This window comes from Echeneis naucrates, chromosome 18 (genome assembly GCF_900963305.1).
Source record: "Echeneis naucrates chromosome 18, fEcheNa1.1, whole genome shotgun sequence".
Classification (NCBI taxonomy): Eukaryota; Metazoa; Chordata; class Actinopteri; order Carangiformes; family Echeneidae; genus Echeneis; species Echeneis naucrates.
Genome location: NC_042528.1, coordinates 5,596,436 through 5,614,492, shown reverse-complemented (window position 1 = coordinate 5,614,492; position 18,057 = coordinate 5,596,436). Strand labels below are relative to the sequence as shown.

Below are 18,057 nucleotides of genomic sequence, written 5' to 3'. Positions count from 1 at the left end.
GCCGGTTTAAAATGTGCCAGATAATGAATCTGGATTTCCTGCCGAAGCAGCAATAACTTTTTCCAAATAAAACCAGATGTGGGCCCTCCTCAGAATTTCCTGGGCAGGATCACAAAACTCCAACAACAGCTTCATGTGTCTTAAGTTTTATTTATGTTTTTTCACCAGAGTGTATTTTGTTTCTGTAAAATATTTTTCTTTTGCCAGAAAATGATACAAAATGATTTTGTATAAAAACAGGAAACAGACCCTAACCCAAAAAAACAGCTTCAACAAAAGGGTTAGGGTTTGTTCATAGGAGGAACGAAAATCATCCTATGAACACATAACTACATTAAATGTAATGGATATTCTCAGAGGTCAGACTGCACACAGGCTGAATGCTGCATATAAACATGCTCAGGCAATTGCACACATGGAACATTTTGTTTGCTCTATTGCACTGCAATGCAACAGCAAATCTGGATGTGAAAGCATTAGTGGCAACAAAGCTTCAACGGAGGTTTGTTGTTTACCGTTAACAACTGGAAAAGATTATCAAAATCAGAAAAAGACACTTTCACAGAAATGAACATCAACCTGAAAATGAGCTGACTTTAAAAGATTACATTCACATTCCTGGCATCATTAGTTGGGTTTTCCCAGGGAGAGCAAAATCCTCTAACTTCAACATTTGCTTTTTTTTGTTTACTCCCCTTCTGTTTCCTTTTCAGCCTGAATTTCGTTCCCATTTAACCAGGTTGTCTTTTATATCATTACTGTGGTCCAAGCTTACACACAGCAGTATCTGGAGGAATCGGGAGGGCGAGGTTTGGCCCGTCTCCATGGCTACAACTAAAACACAGAGGTGGCACCAGAGGATTGACTATGTTGCCTTTTTCCTCTAAGACCTTGGCATCTCCAACCTTCTGTACTTGTGATGATTAACTGTAAAACAAAAAAAAAACAAAACAAAAAAAAAAAAAAAAAACAAAAAACTGTGAAGAGTTAATGACAGAGCACTTTGGTGAACACTCAGCTTGTTTGCTTTCACAACTTTGACTACAAGATAGTACATGTTCCTTTCACTGTGACAACCACAGTGCAAACTGTAAACGGTGGCTAATACACTACTATGCTTTCTGCAGTTTATATTTTAATATCAATTGATATTATATATATATATATGTTCCAATGTTATTTATCTGTAGTAGGTTATACATACTTTAAGCACAACGGTAATGTTACAATGTTAATCATGCCCTTAGTTTGGTTTGCTTGCATGCTGACATTTGCTAACTATCACATGACAAAGAACAGCAGTGGAAAGTGAGAAGCTTTGCAGGTATTTGGACACGAACCCAAGTATCAGACAAATAAAACCTCTATTTCAAGATAGGTCTAAGTAAAGTGAAGGGACTGAAACAAAACAGCTTGATGTACTTACTGTTTGCTTTTTCATGTGTATGCTATTACTGCTGCAAACCAAACAGAGATCAAAAATGATCCAAGCCATCCAATAGCTGCTGTTAGACTAAAGTGGAGGACGTACAGATGGAGACTGCCATCAGTGAGAGGCTAGCATTGCAAACAGACAAGGCAATGAATACACATCTATATCAGTTTTACACTTCACTGGCCATGCTTAATTTAGCATTAGTGCATTAATCAATTAATCGATAACCATAACGAATAAGTACAAAATGTTAATGACAGAGTAGCATAGGGTAAATTCAAACATGCATGCTGGTATCTACTCTTATTTCTGAATGCAGGCACTGAAAAAAAGACTTTAAGGGTTCGGTTGATTTTCTTTGGTACAGAGTCAATCTCAGGCTGTATGGAGTGTAAGGAATAGTGGTAACATGGCAGCCAGTTTGGACTGGTCTTTAAAAAAATCCTTGGCAGAGATTTGGTATCAAGAGTTGATTGTCCTCAGTTCATATTGCCACAATATTGCCTGCAATCTGACGATGGAAGGATAAAAAAAAAACAAAGACAAAAAAACAAGCAAACAAATAGTGGAGTTTGCTTGTTACTGGAGTTACTGGAGTTGCTGGAGTTACTGGAGTAGGTCCCTGCTGTTTTGCCATTGTCTTCCCATCCTGTTTTCCTGTTATGAAAACACAGTGCTGCGCTGGTTGGCCTCCCCAACCTTCTCGAAGAACATGAAATCCTGTAATGTGAGGACAAACATAGAAAATCATTCAGCAGCGTCCCGTAAATTAAAATCAGTGCAATTCAATAAGACAATGGACCTACAATGAGGAAGCAAGCTCCCATGAGCACAGCTTTCATCTTCACGTCCATGTCGAGCGGGAACTGGATGCCAAAGTTGTCTGTGTCAGTGAAGACCTCTTTCAGGAGGCCGCTCCACTGCTTGCTGATGCGACCGATGGGTTTGTCATCATCTTTTCCCTTCAGCTGCAGAGAAAAAACAAGTGTTAATCACACATTGCTAAAGCCTTCCCCCAGTGTGGTATGGCTGCTAGTCACAGATATTTATGCACGACACACACCTGAGTCCGAGACCTACAGTCAAGTTATTAAAACATCAGTTCTTTGTACAAAAAGCTGCAAATTATAGTTATAGCGCGAGGTGTTTCCAAAATATCCTGAAGTGGGGATTCATTTAACATATTAAATCTTCATTATATCATTAAGTGGATATAGCCTGGCCATTACAAGAGGATTATAATAAGAGGCTCACCCAGAGGTTGTACATCATGCTAAGTGGTGAGCTTTAGCGCCGTAGCTATAATGAAAAGATATAATAGTCTCTAACTCTTTGCATGAAAACAAATGACTATTTTCCCAGGTGTCAAATCATTTCCTTAGAACAATGAACAATATGTAGTTCAAAAGGGGGTCAGTTTAATAAAATAACCCGATGAATTTGTAACAGACACTCTGGGCTCAATCACATGAGCTTTATTCCATCCTTTAATAGCAAATCTCACTAACCTCAAAGTTGACGTCCCCACAGCAGTTACATGCAAAGCAGGGACCTTCCAGTTTCATCAAGGTTTCCTTGTTTGCTCCCTGAATGGAAAAGCGTGGCACAAAAGGGTGCCAATCCTGTTTGACGTAGCCTATGGTGGTGCCGGGCGGTGCCTGGACCTCCATCTGTGGGACACATAGAATTTAGTGTGACGGCGTCCCTCTCCTGACACAGGTATAAATGACACATCACGGGGCAACACAGCAGCTGACATGTGACAGAAGAAATTATAGTTGAAACTAACTGATCCATCACGACACCCCAAAACAAAAGTAATGCATCTCACATGGCTGCTGTCTGCTCAGTAAACAGAGCACTGCAGTATGAGAGAGTATGAGCTTGGACTCGGGCCAACTGGAGCATAGCACAGCCGGTGGACGCCACTGATGTGATTAAAAGGAGCACAAAAATTTGAGAGAGATGGCCGCGTATTGGGAAAGTTAAGGAGATAGGTCGGACAAAGGGCCATTCATAGTCCTAGCACACCCAAGCCTGAGCAGGCCGGAGCACAAAGACATTGAAATGCCACTCAGCAACATGAGGCAAGGCAGGGCAGGCAGTAAGAGCTGGGAGGCTGAGGCGTTTAATAATGCCTTGGTCCTTAGTCTGAGTGAAGGCCTGCATACGAAATGTGTTTTAAGAGCCTTTTCAGTGGGACTTTTGAGAGATTTTGAGACCTGCGCCATCACTGACAAAACACTGACAGCAGGTTTTATTCAGAATACTTAATAATTAAAATGTTTGGTAGTTTCAGGCAGAAAGTATGACACCGACTCGGATCCAGGAATCTTTTTCATTACAAAATCTTTCTCAGGAAATGTTTGTGATAAAAATAAAATAAACTCTATCTGAAAGTTGGAAAATGCTGAATCCGCTTTACGCACAGCATTGTACTTATCGAAAGAGAGTAAGAGTGTAGAAATAAGGAGGGCTTACAGCAGTATTTCATTCAATAAGAAATAAAATTACACAAGAACAACAGTGACTGCCACATAGCAGCCGGCCAATTCATATAGTTCATATGAACAGGAGAGTAAAAGTCACATTGGACTGTCGGTGGAGTGCTCAGCTGAAGTACGCTGTAGATCTTTAACTTGCTTTTATTATGTTTTTACTTTCTATTTGTTAGATTTTAGTTGTTCAGCACTTCCATTTTTGCTCTGGGAGCTTTTTCTGTCTTTACGGTTTCTTTACAAGCAACGCTGAACCACGAAAAAACTACCGGTTGAATCTTTCCTCAGGCAATCACATTTAAACATTAACACTTTAATATCAGTAAGTATTATCTTGACACATATTTGTCAAATGTTATCTGGGAAGGGAGCAATCAGAGTGAACTATGAACTATTGCGCCTTGGTTTATTAATCAATATTAAATGAGGCTATTAATGGTTATTAAAGGGAATCATTTAGACCCACACCTTGAACACACAGACACACCTCTTGCAGGCAGCAGGGACACCAGCAGGAGACACAGCGGAAAGGTCTGATGAGGCGGATCACCTCCCTGTCCATGTTATCCTTGATCTTCATGTCGAAGCTGCGCAGCGAACCACAGCAGTTCCTCGTGCAACAGTCGTTCTTCTCTTTGGCTTTGTAGATTTTTTGTCCAAGACTGTTTTTTATCTCGTACTGGTTGTTGGTCTCAAACCCAATAAATGCTATCCAGGTTTGAGAGGGAAGAGAAAAAGAACAAAGGGTGGAAATGGTGGCACACTAATAAATGAAGACTTCCAGGGACAATCATCGTTTTATCACCATCATTTCTATTGTGAGGTTTAGCGCTTGTGGGTGGATCATAAACGGACAAATCACTGCTGTTAATTCCTTGTTTACACAGTAAATATGGTTACATGCCATATAAATAACATTCCTTACCTTCTAGCAATTCCACTTTTTGGTGAATCAGAATCTGATCAATCTAAAACCACACCAGAGAAAGAAATACAAGAAAGTGATTAAAACACAGAAGTCAAGAGAAAATCAACAGTTTATTCCTGCTAATTTATCTACTCTCATGTGTAAACAAGGGAAAAGCTGGGAATTTGATTTGAGTTTATTTATAACTTGTTTGCGTAAATATCAAAAAATTTGAAGTAGTGCTTTAAAAAGAAAAAAGAAACAATCTGGGAGGCTTTGCAGATTGTTAAACTATCTCATAATTAATTTGACTTTATCTCTACTAAAGTACGATAAACTACACACATAAAGGGTAAATCACTTTCTGTGGCAAAATAAAATGCAAATAGTTACTACTTTAACGCTTCACGTGATGCTGTATTGCACAGAAGCAATAATTCCACACAGCGGCTTATTGTTTTATGGTGAAACCTCCAGTTTCTCTTAAAGAGTGAAGGACTCGTTCATTTTCAGCAGGTTAAACAAACAAATCCATCAAACCAAAAATGCTGACTTTTTTTTTCATTAGTTCACCTGTGTGAGGTACTCAAGCCCTGGTGGGACCCCGACAGGAACCACAACTTGAGCCGGGGCTGGGGAGCCATACTCAGGGCCTGGAACTGGGCCTGGCTGGTACATGACTGGAGGTTGGCCTGCATTGTAGCCAACGTTGAAGCCTGGTGCGGGCATTTGGCCCGGGTCTCCATACCCTCCTGCATGAACTGGATAAGGGGGTACGGACTGGCCCCCGGGCTGTGGCATGGGGTAGGGTGGCTGGCTGTTGGGGTAACCTGCAGCAAACACATTAGTTTTGAGTGACATTGTTTATTCTTGATCTGAAACTGTTTGGACAGACTGTTCTAGGAACTGAACTGCAATGACCCAGGGTGTCTTCACAGTAGGACATCTGATAATATTCAAATTAGAAGCAACTAAAAAAAAAAAAAAAAAAAAAAAAAAAAAGGTAAAAACCACTTCCTCTTTCCAAAACCAAAATTTAAAGGCAGCTGTCATCTGACCATGAATGTGTTTTAAAGTTTCTACTTTCAAATAAGATAAATGTAAGTAAGCAGAAGGTCATTGTTGCCCCACAGTATATCAGATAGAGGAAGCCACAATCTAGGTGTGTCTCTATGACGTGCTCTGTGGTTGCACTTGTTGCAGAGATCATGTGTGTGTTGACTGGGGATGATCTAGCTTTTCCCTGCTGCAGCAGTAAAGCCCATTAGCTGTGATTATCAGCACAGCACTGCCGAATGAAATCAATTAGGCCAGAAGACCTACACAACAAATACTGGAAATAAGAGATGTCTCATCCAACATGTGCTCTGTTGGTCTCTGAGAAATTTTCATGCTATTTACTCACTAAAGAACCGTTTTTTATTTAAAAAGTGTTCAATCAATAGTTATTATTTAGGCATGAATTCAAGCTGCAGACTGACAAAACGAAACTAAACACCAGTCACTCAAGTGGCAGTTTAAGGTTTACAAAACAAACAACAGTGCCTGCCATGTTATTTGATATTAGAAGATAAGCTTGGATCCAAATGTGAAAATTCATGTTTGTTTTTAAACAATGTCAAATACAACTAGAGTAGTGGAATCGTGAGTTCCCATTCACTAAGCATACATTAGGCTTTGTAGACCTGGAGAGAGCGGCTGAAATGTCAGAGTGGAAGAGATAGTTGTGACTGAGAAGATTATGAGGACGGCTGTATTTCATTAAGAGCAATGTTGACTATTATGTGTTTACTCACTAATGGATGCCAGGAGCATAGTGTCACTGCTCATCCACGCATTGGACCTCTGCTTTTGCTTGGTGTATTTTAAGTTAAGTTAGGAGAGCCTTAATATATTTTGTAAGGTATCCTATCATTTTGTTTTTCTTTTTTTGTGTTTGGTAAGTAGAAACCCAAACACTCTGGTTGTTTCAAATGAGACTTACAAAGATTTGTTTGTCTCAAAGAAATACATTTTCATAACACAAACGCAAATAATTGTTACTAAGCACAGCTAACATTAATAACATCACAGTCCACAGTGCAATAGAATCACATTGATTTTATCCATTTATAGCCTTTAGAGCACACAGTGGTTCAGCTCCTGAGCTGATGTTTACACCTGCCGTCCTGACAGGAACAACTGCATTTGTTTGGTGAATAACGAAAAGCAAATGGAGTGTTGGATGCTGGTGGGAAATCTCATGCCATCTCCATTGAAACAACACTGTTTCTTTATCTGTGTGACTCTCACGTGGCCATAGGTTACTGCAGGAAGGATATTTTTGGTCGAGATGGTTAAAAAACATCTGGCTAAAGGTTTTTAATTAACATAAAACTCTTTGAATTCACTAAAGGCAAAAAAAAAAAAAGCCCTTCCAAGTAACAAAATGTGCCAGCTTGTTTTTGTCCACTGGCATTATAGCTGATTCACAACTGACAAAATGGATTTAGGGTAGTTTGACAGGACACAGTTAAACAGCAGTCCTAAATTCAATTCAATTTCTCCACCTTGAAGAAAAACAGTGCAGTCATTCAACATGCAGTGACGTTAAGTGGCAAGTTTGAGATAGGACAATCTGATGGAAACCTGAGGTGTAAAGTCTCTTTTCCACAGCTATTCTACAATAACTGTTAAAAAAAAACAATGAGCTGTTTATGTCATACAGTCTGAAGAACAGGCTAAAGCTATTATATTACAACTGGAAGTGAATCCAGACACACATAAACAGAAATGAACAGATACTTTCTCCTCCAGAGAGGCGCTTACCAGGAGCGGACATGATGTGGAGCTGGCTGAAATTCTTCTGTGGCAACGAGGTCACACTTCCTGGTTGACTCCCAAGTTCACTGTGGGGAAGAGAAGGAATAAAACTGAAAACAGAGGGGGTTGTGATCAAATAAGAAATAAGACGGATGGAGGGGCGTTACCAAAAGGCAAAAAGTGACCCTAACAAAAAGAGCAACAACCTTTAACATCACTAAAGAAAACACAATCATGTGACTGCCTTCTTATATCTCATAAGCACGTCATGGTTTACTGCTGTAAAGTGAAATAAGGGGCCATGTTGGCGAAATAAAAGAACATGTCTGAGGTTAGAGGGAGAGGATGGGTGGGGGTGGGGGCCAGGGTGATTAATTTTTCCACTGCTTCCAGCTCAGACATGTCTTGTGCTGCTCTATATGCTTTTATTTAACTTTCACATTTAAAAATGTCTGTGTGCTGTTTCTCTGTCTCTGTGCGTCACACACACACACACACACACACACACAGCGATTAGAATAAAACAGCAACTTTCGCTTTGAGGGCTGAAATGGGAAAAAAGGGAGACTAAGACAGAAAGCTCACCTGTCTGATATTTGGAGAGATTCAGAACGATCCCCGGTCCTGGAGGGGAAACAGAGTCCGAGCCAGCAAACCAAATCCGGCCTCTTCTACCGTCTTCCTGCCCTCTAAACCTGTTTCTGGTCTGTAGCTGCTGCGGCCCGTCCCCCCTCCCACCATCTTTCCCTTCTCTCCTCCCCCTTCAGACTCTGGGCACACACACACACACACACACACACACACACACACACACACACATACACACACACACAAGTCCATCTGCTGGCGGACTCACACACTCCACTGTGTTTCCTTTTAGGCCAGCCTTATCACGGCTGTGCAGAGAAGGACCTGCTGCACGCAAACGTTATTTATCAGAGCTTCATTAACATGGTGTCCGAGGTGACCGCCAGGGGGCGCCAACACAACAGCAACACAAACTAAACACAACACCTGCAGACATGTCAACGACATGTACTGAAGCATGGCAAATATATGTAATCAGTCGATATGCAGAAGATTATTGAGTTATTGAAATGTATTTTAATTACCACAATGTTTGTCCCTATTTCAGAATCAGGCCAATTGTTTTACACGTGTGATTGCAATATGCAAATAATTTTTAAGTACAAAAAAATTAGGGTAGTAATCATTCAGTATTTCTTTCTAGTATCTTTCTAAAGAGAGGACATAAAGTAGTGGCAAAACAAGTGCAACGCAAATGTTGTTACTTTTATTTTAACTAACAGAATGAAAAAAACTATATATTTATAAAGTAAGTTATGTTTAATCCAATTAAAGCTACAATTTTTATATGACTGTGTGAAACACTGAAGAGGTAGCCAGTGCTATAATTTGTTTACAAACCAACCAGCACCTGAATCTTCAAATCATATAAAGTTGTGAGGGTGAATGTTGCTAATTTATCTGCTTCTGCTGAATGTGTACTCAGTATTTACATTAGCCTTTATGTTATCATATCAGTCTGAAGTAATGAGTCTGAACCAATATATAAACCGTTTGCAGATAATAAATCTTAAAATGAAATGTAACGTATGCATAGATGCTTGTTATAGACTTTTTCAGAAATATATTTGACTTGTAAAACACACGTTAAATATTATATTACACATGCAATTTATAACTTTACAACTGCTGACAGATTAACTGCCTGGCTGAAAGTATAGGTGTGGTAAGAGTAGATGCCGGCAATATTTTTCCTCCTGTGTAAAACAGAACAGTCTCCAAAAAAGAAATTAGTTAACTGTGTTTCTTTTTCAGGACCAATTCAATCTGACAAATGTTTTGTTTGCTTTTGGTTTGTGTAATTTTTCCTGTTTTCCTGTTTTCTCAGGTTCCTCACATGTCTGGAGGGGACAGTCTCTGCTGAGTCTAAGCTATATTTGGCACCTGCTGCAGTGCCTGATATTTATAGGACCCAGAACCAGGGCGGAGTATGAGGGAAGTCCTTCAGCACACACACACACACACACAGGCATTACATTTACTGTACACTAAACAAACTTTCACCTTAATAGTAAGGTCAGTAAACACCTTACGAAGTAAACTGTCATCTTATTTGAATTTAGTACTGTACTTTCATTGAAAATATATATGGTTATAGTACAGATATATGCATGCCAAAATTCTTACCATGCATTTATCTGTAACTTAATCCTTTTACCAGCCATTAATACACATTTATTGTATTTGAAATTAATTAATGCATTTTAATGCCCTTTAATGGGTTACAAAACAAAGTATAATGTATAGAATTGTAATTCTGGTCATATTTAGATATGAAGATATTGAAAAAATTACTGAAATACAATCGATTATAGCTTGATCTCAAATAAGTATAGTCAGAAGATCAGTGTGAGATATTTTGGTTACTTTCTAACTTTGAAAATTTGGATGGTTTCTCCACAAGTTCACATCTTCAGGACTTTGGGCCTTGCATTGTAATAAGAGAACACAATTGTATACCCAGGCTGAGGCCCCAAATGATGCCTGTCCCTGATAAAGTGGGTAATCAGTGCAGCCTATCTGGCCTCTTCCCCTGCTGACATGCTGCCAGCCTTGTCTCGGTTTATTTATACATGACTGATCTATCAGCACCAGCTCTATGTTGGGTGAGCTGCAGCTTCCCAAAATAGAAATAATTAGGACAGGGCGGGAAAGGAGGAAAAGTGAAAACGTGTCTAACGCGCATCTGATAAGTGAATCGACCCACCGGACCCCATCCTCTGCCAATCTCTCCATCCATCCCTGCTACACTGTCTCCTTTCTGTTTTCCTTTCTGTGGGGTGGAGAGAACTTTGTGTGGTCTGAATTGGGTGGCTATCTGCCGAAGAAGTCGGGTGAAGCAGAGTGATCAAATCCTTCAGTTGGCCACACACACACTGGGCCCTCTTCCAAACACAATGAACGAGTACACATGTCTCTCTCTCTCTCTCTCTCTCTCTCTCATAAAAGAATTTCACTGATTTTCTGATGTGTCAAGTAACCAACATTATACTAAGTACTTCAAATCTTATTTCTAAAAACAAAAAATCTCAAAAGTCGCAGCAATTTTGAAAAATTCTGCTTGTTTCTCACTTGTATGTATAAATGCAAAAATTTAAATCAGCATCTTATATTCAGGCAAAGAGAGAACTGCCTCTTACATACAAATGTTTCAAATTTTTTTGTAGAAATGATAGAAAGCTGTTCTTTATATTTCCATACAATGAGCTGATTGGAACCTTTAGTTACAATTAATGAGAATAAAGGGTTAGGGTTAGGGGGGTTAGGGTTATAAATTAATTAAAGAAAGAAGGAACATTTCAAAGTCTTTTAATTTATACATTTTTGAAGTTTAATTTTAGCTTTTAATTGTGAAAATATTGCAAGATGGGAAGACAGTGGGTGCGGTTGACAGGTGGATTAATAAGATTTTGATTTTGTAATAATTTAGCATATATCTACAATCATCATAATGTTGATTTTGGGCATGTCACTCAGCTCACGCCACAGGAGCAGCTACAGGGCATGTCAACATCCTCAACATTGGCCTTATCATGTTTCAATCTCTTCTCATTCAGCTGCAACGAACATGGAAGAGGGCGGGTGGTGTGTGCGTGCGTACATATGTATGTGTGTCAAGGCATGTTGTCAGCACTTCAGATCTCTTTAGACTGGCTTCAGAGCTTTGAAAATAATAATGACAATGGCCAGGCACCAAGGCGGCAGATGTAATTGGCATTTCTGAACACACACACACACACTTAGCCTAAACAGCCCCGTGCTGCCAGGCCCACAATATAAACCCACCCTAGATGCACTGCTACAAATACCCTCCACTCTGGGCAGCAGCTCAGAAGATACAACACTGCAACCAAGATCTTTGAGGACAGAAGTCAGAAGGGAGATTGAAGGTAAGTGTATGTTGCCTTTTGTGTTACTGCATCCCTGAAGTGACTCGAAGATGTGAACCTGACAGTTGGACTCTGCTCAGATGCTTTGCTCCAGGTGTATGCTCCCTATCCTGGCTCTTTACCTGTTGCTGGAGGAGATATCTGCTGCTGTCTTACCAAACAAGCTCAGAGGCAGAAGGGTAGGATTTTACACATAGATGCCTTCCCACCTTTTGGACAATCTAATCAAATAGCTGCGGTGAAACAACCCCATTTAGTCTTTCTGTCTTTTAATTTGATGGTTATTATCTACAGGAACTCAGCTGGATAGATCAAGAGGGCTTTTCCCGCCTGCTGGATCGCTCTAACAGGGGAGACCTCTCTGTGGGTGATGCGGGGGACACAGGCAGGGGTGTGGACACTCGTCCACCCTTTTCTGAGACTTTCCTCACCCCAGCAGAACACCTTTCTCTCCAACGCCACCGCCAGAACCAGTACCAATACCAACGTAAGGCCAATGAAAAGAGGTAAGGACAAATGAACAGGAGTGAGAGAGAGTAAAGTTTCCATGGGGACAAACTTTTAGAGATCATTCAGCAGTCACACGTCATGAAATTAAATATGTACCAACTTCGTTCAACTTTTAGATTCTACTTCCTGTAATAATTGATATTTTCCTTCATTTAACTGATTCACTTAACTATAACTATTATAATGTCAAGATGCTTTAGCTATGGGTTCTTGTAAAATGTAAGGTATGTAAGGTGTTTTCAGTCACCGCACACCATAAAAGCTCAGTGTTTCTTTTTGCCGTTTCTGCAGGAGGAGGGTTGTTCCTCTAGACTCCATTGGCAGCTTTCAAATGTCCAGTGTCCGAAACCGACAGGTGAGCATTGACACCAAAATGCTTTCAATATACTGGAGGCAACGTGGGGACAAATGGGCACCCAGAAAAGTCAACCAAGATTGTAGCTGAACCAAAGCATTATTAGTTATTTATTTAGGATCATTTTATTTCAAACATGTAAAATAGAAATGAAAAAAATAGCAAAGGAACCAAGAAACATATAGATCTTATTTGATTTATATATATGAAAAGGAGCAGGATTAGTATATGTATTAATCAGGAATACTACAATTTCAATACCAGACTTGATTTTCCAGGTTAATTTTCCTCTATACTGCTTATAGGATTTCTCTTTCACATAATTTTTATAAGCACTGGAGTCTGGAGTCATTCATAGACTCCAACAATGTTTTTTCTTTAATCCCTTGTTTTCTGTACAAAGAATTGACTGCTGATTCTGTTACAGGATGAGCCTGACCTCTACTGGGAAGATAACAGGGAATAAAAAAACAAACAAAAAAAAAAAAAAAAACGAGACTCCAACAACTGATATCATCACATTGCCTCAATGCCAGTTCATGTGTGATCTATTATTTGTGCCATATTTATTCATTAATACTTATTTAACTGACTGCCACACTAACAAGTGAGATGCCTGTCAACCATCTCCCTCTACTGGTAGAAGACGCAAACATGACAAGCACGTTGCTGTGTGCAAACATCTAATAAATACTGACAATAATAGTTGAGTGATTTTTTTTTTAATTCTTTTAATAAAATTATTCAAAATACGACTTTTATGTTCCCAAAGACTTTTATTTTTCAAGCTACAATTAAAGAAAACAATATCAGACTGCAGAAAATATAGATTTTGCTTGGGTATTTTCTCTCTTCACTTTCACATATGTACATTTGTCAAAGAACAGGATATGTACACAGAACCGAAGTTGTAGAGAGAGTGCAACTGCTACTGGAGACTTACCAAGACTCTCCCACAAACAAAAGAAAAGCACATGGTAAAACCAAACAACATAAACAAATGCCACAACCTACGCAGCGTCAACTTATTTTCTGTACAACTACAACTTTGTTCTCGATGTGAGACAATCTTATGTCCATTCTCTGATGCGGGTGCATCTCTAAACCCGCTTGTCAGAAAGCTAAGAAATAAACAATTATGGGAAATAGAAAAACAAATATTTTACAACCATTCATAAACAAGCCTTTGAGCCACTTTGACAGTCTAATGTATTGCCAAATCTTTCACCTTACAGCAACATAGCCACCCTCAGACGATGTATAACAAGAAACAAACAAACAAAAAAAAAATAAAAACAAAAACCACACATGAAACAAAAACATCAAAATTAAACAGCTTTCAATGTAAATGTTATTCATGGTGAATGGCTATCAATGATTGATTAACAGCCAGACAGGGAGAAACATTAAGCGCTCGATCATGAATGTACACAGCTACACACCAAGAACAGATTTAACCAGCTGTAGCTTGTCATGCTCCCAGTACCATCCATATATGCAGTGGAAATGGCATTGGGTTTATATTTAAAAAGTGCACTGCTGAAAGAATTGTCTGTGTGCAATTTGAAATTTTGCAATTTCGTCACAATTGCGATGAAAAACACACTAGCTGATTCTACTAATTTAAAAACTGCTTATTCTGGAGGAGTGAGGAGCTCTACAATTTATCATTCAGTGGTTGCCACTGACAAAAATGTTAAAAAAAAAAAAAAAAAAAAAGGAAGAAAAATAAGCTGCCCATCTAGCATTGACATACTTCTCAACAAATGGTAGGAGTGACATTTTCCGTTTCTTAAGCTATACATTTTAGAAATGTGTAAAACTTTCACTGATTTAAAGCCAAGAGGAAAAGGCTTTCAAACTGAAAGTTGTACTCCTTGAGACACTAAAGGAAAAATTAACTGATTTGTCAGTACTCTCAAGAAATAATTCACAAGAAATGCACCTTCAGTGAATACGAGAAATGTAAAAAAATATGTGCATATCACCAGGCACAGTGTACAACAATAGAGCCAATTAACGTAGGGAATAATTGGTAACAAATGATTCTCCACTGTCACCGTTATCTTCTGTCCAGTTCTTCACAATAGCCAAAGAAGACAAAAGAGGAGAAAAAAAAAAGAAAGAAAAAAGAAAAAGTGAGGGATAAATACGAATGGTCGTGATTGTCAAAAGGAAATCCTACAAACTGACAATACAGTTGCCATCCAAGTGATACTTTAGGCTGTTTTGGCTGTAGGCATCAAAGAAAATACGTGTCAGAGGACAGCAAAACCAGGGAGCGTGCTCCTCATCATCTTTAAGTGTCTTTTTTGTGTCCTGACCTCCTCAAGTCCCTGCACTTGTGGCAGTAAAAGATGTCAGGAACATTGGATTTCTTGATCTTTGCACATGACAAGTGTACCCATATGCTACACTGGTTGCACTCAATCATTGGCCGTCCTGCAAATGGCTTCCCACAGTAACAGGTGATCAAGTCCCATGAGTCATCTCCTGTGTTAAAACAGAGAACTCTGTTAATACCACTAACAAAGACAATGTGCAAGATAACTACTGAGGACATATTCCCATAAATTATACTGGATGGGAGATTCAAATAACACTTTATTAGATGTATCAAAGACTAATCACAATAAAACAAAATTCACTATGACATACCTGATTCCACCATAATGTCTTCATCAGCAATCCAAGTCTCACCCTCACTGGAGCTCAATTCTGCTTCCCTGATGGACTCATCTGGTTGGATCTTGCCCAGGCCCTGCATGCTAGGGGTGGAGCCCCCATGCACCGTCAGCTCCTCTCTGCCGGTTCGTACCTCTGTGTGTGTATGCCGTGACTCTGAGTCTGTCTCACTCTGAGCAGCTGAACTCTTGAGCTTCTTAGCTTTAGGCTGTTTAGAGTTTTTGCTGCGTTTGATGCGGGCTCTTTTCTCACCTTCACTACTGCCGCTATCTGCTGTCGTCATGGCAGAACCCAGCGACAGTTTTTTCAGTTTTTTGTCCTTCTTGCGCTCTACCTTAGTGCTGGCCTCTCTCTCATACAGGGAGTCTTTAAGGCGCATCTTGTCCAACAGAGTGCTATCAGAGTGTATGCGGCGGATATTTTTGCCTTTATTTGCTCGAGCTTTGCGGACAAATGTATGTATGGTGTGGATGTCTGAGCTTCCATCTGCCCATGTATTGCCCATGGAGCTGCTGCTCCCTCCACCACCACCTTCTGCCGACAACCCTGAACTGTGTGCAGAGCTGGATGATGTCAGGGACCACGAGCTCTCCTAAGAAGTAATGGAGGAAAAACATTTTTTTTTTTTTTAATTTGTTCACAACTTGAAAAGTTAAGCAATAACAGTCCTTTCTGATTTCCACAGCAATATTAAACTACTGACCTCTTTTGGACTTGGGATGTAACCAGCATATGCCAGAACAAAGCTGCAGAACTTATTGAAGTCCTCAACAGTCCTCTTTTCCTCTCTGGGGGCTGCAAAGAAACAGACTTTAGTTTAAAAGGGCGAAGCTACTCTGGACAAGTTCCAACTGCACAAAGCTAAAGAACTAGCAGCACAGATTAGAAGACATCACAATGTACTCACCAGAGGTTCCGTTTTGCATGTCAGCAGTGAATCTGGTGGCGAAAAAAAAAAAACAAAAACAAAAAACACTTCTGTGAATCACAAATTAATCAGTCTTATTTCCACAGAAAATGATGAAACACAGAAGCATCTTTAAGGAACGATTACCCACAGGAGGGAGCTAACCCTAGCATTAGCTTGCTAACGCGGCTCCATAACATAACCGAGGTGGTGGTGACAGAAGCTGAGCTTTTCTCTGAACCCGCGTTTATTTCATCAATTCAAATCGATCGACAGACTTAACCGATAACAGCTTGAGAGAAAAATAATCGAGGTTTTCGTCCTAACTAGTTGCCGCAATCGGTTGTCACTTGATCACTGTTTGAACTTCGTATAAAGTCTGGATATTTGGATATTAGCCACGAATAGCAGTTACGGGTTCCCCATCAGATAACAACGAACATCTTCAAATCAGAGTTACAAAGGTGGCCAAAAGTGTTGGAAAGCAAATTTTAAACGAGTCATTTTGTCTTTCTGGGTGCTGCCTGCTAACGTTAGCTGACATTTACAGGAGAAGCTAACAGCGTTTTATCCCGTTCGTATCGATGAGGGTGAACGTGGATCTGGTTTGATAGTTCCCCCAATATCCTGTACATTTAACGAAACACACCCAAACTCAGAGACAGTGGTACATTGATAGAAACGATTTCTGATTTTAAAGAGCGCTAACTTGTGCTAAATTAGCTTATGACGCTAGCTTTCTTGAAATGGAAGTGGAAGGCTATTATAACAATGCTAGTTTTGTGTTAGCAAGATGTACCGTGTAATCGACCGTGTTGTCAACACTGGAGTTACAGGTTTTGTTAAAACAATGATATGTTTGTTTGACAAGAAAGTAATTTGACTTAAAACGACAGGGAGTGTTTCAGGGGAGTGATTGGGCAACGCTAGCTCTCCAGCTATGAACGTTAAGCTAGGTGGATCGGCGCCTTAACTAAGTAGCACGCTAATTTAACTGTGCTGGAAGATTAACATTAGGTTAGCTAACAACTAATGGTCTTACACTGATAGAGAATCGACTTTCGCACGACTTCCATTGCATTAACATCTAAACACAAGTTGACCAAGAGTAAGGCGAGTATTTAAAACAGCATACGCAACCAAACGTAACATTAACGTTAGCCATAACTTGCATTAGGTAATCAATTTAATGCCCGTTAAAATACGACAGGCGGATTTCAATGGTGCACATATTAAACCTACAAGAAACCTGTTCGTGCAGTGTCTGGGTGATGTTACTGGTGAAACATACCTTGGTGCTCAGACATTATGTCAAGCATTGTCGCCTCACCGACAAGGCCTCGATCCAACAAACAGAAGCAGCAGGCGAGCTAGCCGGAGAATAGCGGCCGTCGCGCTGTGCTTTTCCCCGGCGTGGCTGCACCGTACCGTCGGACAACTTGAGCAGCAGCAAGCCCAGGGGCGCGTAAGACTAAAGATACTCTTCCTCACAAAGCTGTCCACCCTGGAGTCGAGATGGTAGTATCCCCCTCGCTGGGGATCCTTCACAGGGGCTAACCCGATCGTAGCAATTGCAAACCGCCTCTGGCCACACTAACGTTATTAGCCCAACAAAATTCCAATTCCTCCGCCGTTAAACGTGCTTCTACTCCGGGCTCACTTTTCTCCGTCACTGCATTAATTTAACCATCGGCACTGAAATATTGGCAGAGTTGTAAACAAAAAATAAAATCCGTAGATAAACATAAGTGTTTGTTAGAGTGGATCCATAATGGGAACTTCTCGGGTGAAGTTTGTCGTTTCTTCGCTGTCCGCATACAAAACGACTGGCGATTTGACTTTATTCCGCACAGTCCTCTCCGTGCGCGGCAGAAGTCCCTTGATGCTGCCAGCGGACTGTCCCCTGCCGGGCATTGTGGGTAACGTAGTGTGTTACGCAGTCGTTAGCACGGGCACGGATGCGGCTATTGCGTGTTCTCAA

The 18,057-nt window shown here is 40.1% G+C and overlaps 2 protein-coding genes across 3 annotated transcripts; both read right to left on the bottom strand.

The window, feature by feature from the left end:
* Positions 1-32: 32 nt before the first annotated feature.
* On the bottom strand, positions 33-8,376 carry LOC115059323 (phospholipid scramblase 1-like). 2 transcript variants are annotated; one of them, XM_029526983.1, is made up of 8 exons: positions 8,228-8,376; positions 7,649-7,728; positions 5,414-5,670; positions 4,859-4,901; positions 4,421-4,641; positions 2,944-3,105; positions 2,242-2,403; positions 52-2,155 (listed from the first exon to the last, which is right to left on the bottom strand). In XM_029526983.1, exons 2-8 carry the CDS (start codon positions 7,659-7,661, stop codon positions 2,096-2,098), a joined length of 918 nt encoding a protein of 305 aa, XP_029382843.1. In that variant the 5' UTR covers positions 7,662-7,728; positions 8,228-8,376; the 3' UTR covers positions 52-2,095. The 2 variants fall into 2 exon arrangements, with proteins under 2 accessions (XP_029382844.1, XP_029382843.1); XM_029526984.1 differs by lacking the exons at positions 4,859-4,901; positions 5,414-5,670; positions 7,649-7,728; positions 8,228-8,376 and having other exon boundaries at positions 33-2,155; positions 4,402-4,540.
* A 4,734-nt stretch (positions 8,377-13,110) lies between these two features.
* On the bottom strand, positions 13,111-17,965 carry phf23b (PHD finger protein 23b). Its single transcript, XM_029526838.1, has 5 exons — positions 17,368-17,965; positions 16,077-16,108; positions 15,873-15,964; positions 15,143-15,761; positions 13,111-14,977 (listed from the first exon to the last, which is right to left on the bottom strand). Exons 2-5 carry the CDS (start codon positions 16,093-16,095, stop codon positions 14,784-14,786), a joined length of 924 nt encoding a protein of 307 aa, XP_029382698.1. The 5' UTR covers positions 16,096-16,108; positions 17,368-17,965; the 3' UTR covers positions 13,111-14,783.
* Positions 17,966-18,057: the final 92 nt, after the last annotated feature.

Coding starts and splice junctions, on each gene's coding strand:
- phf23b (XM_029526838.1), bottom strand. Junction 15,762..15,872: donor ACATCCCAAGTCCAAAAGAG/GTCAGTAGTTTA, acceptor ATTACTTCTTAG/GAGAGCTCGTGGTCCCTGAC. Junction 14,978..15,142: donor AGACATTATGGTGGAATCAG/GTATGTCATAGT, acceptor GTTTTAACACAG/GAGATGACTCATGGGACTTG.
- LOC115059323 (XM_029526983.1), bottom strand. Junction 4,902..5,413: donor GGCTTGAGTACCTCACACAG/GTGAACTAATGA, acceptor GTGTGGTTTTAG/ATTGATCAGATTCTGATTCA. Junction 4,642..4,858: donor AAAAGTGGAATTGCTAGAAG/GTAAGGAATGTT, acceptor AAACCTGGATAG/CATTTATTGGGTTTGAGACC.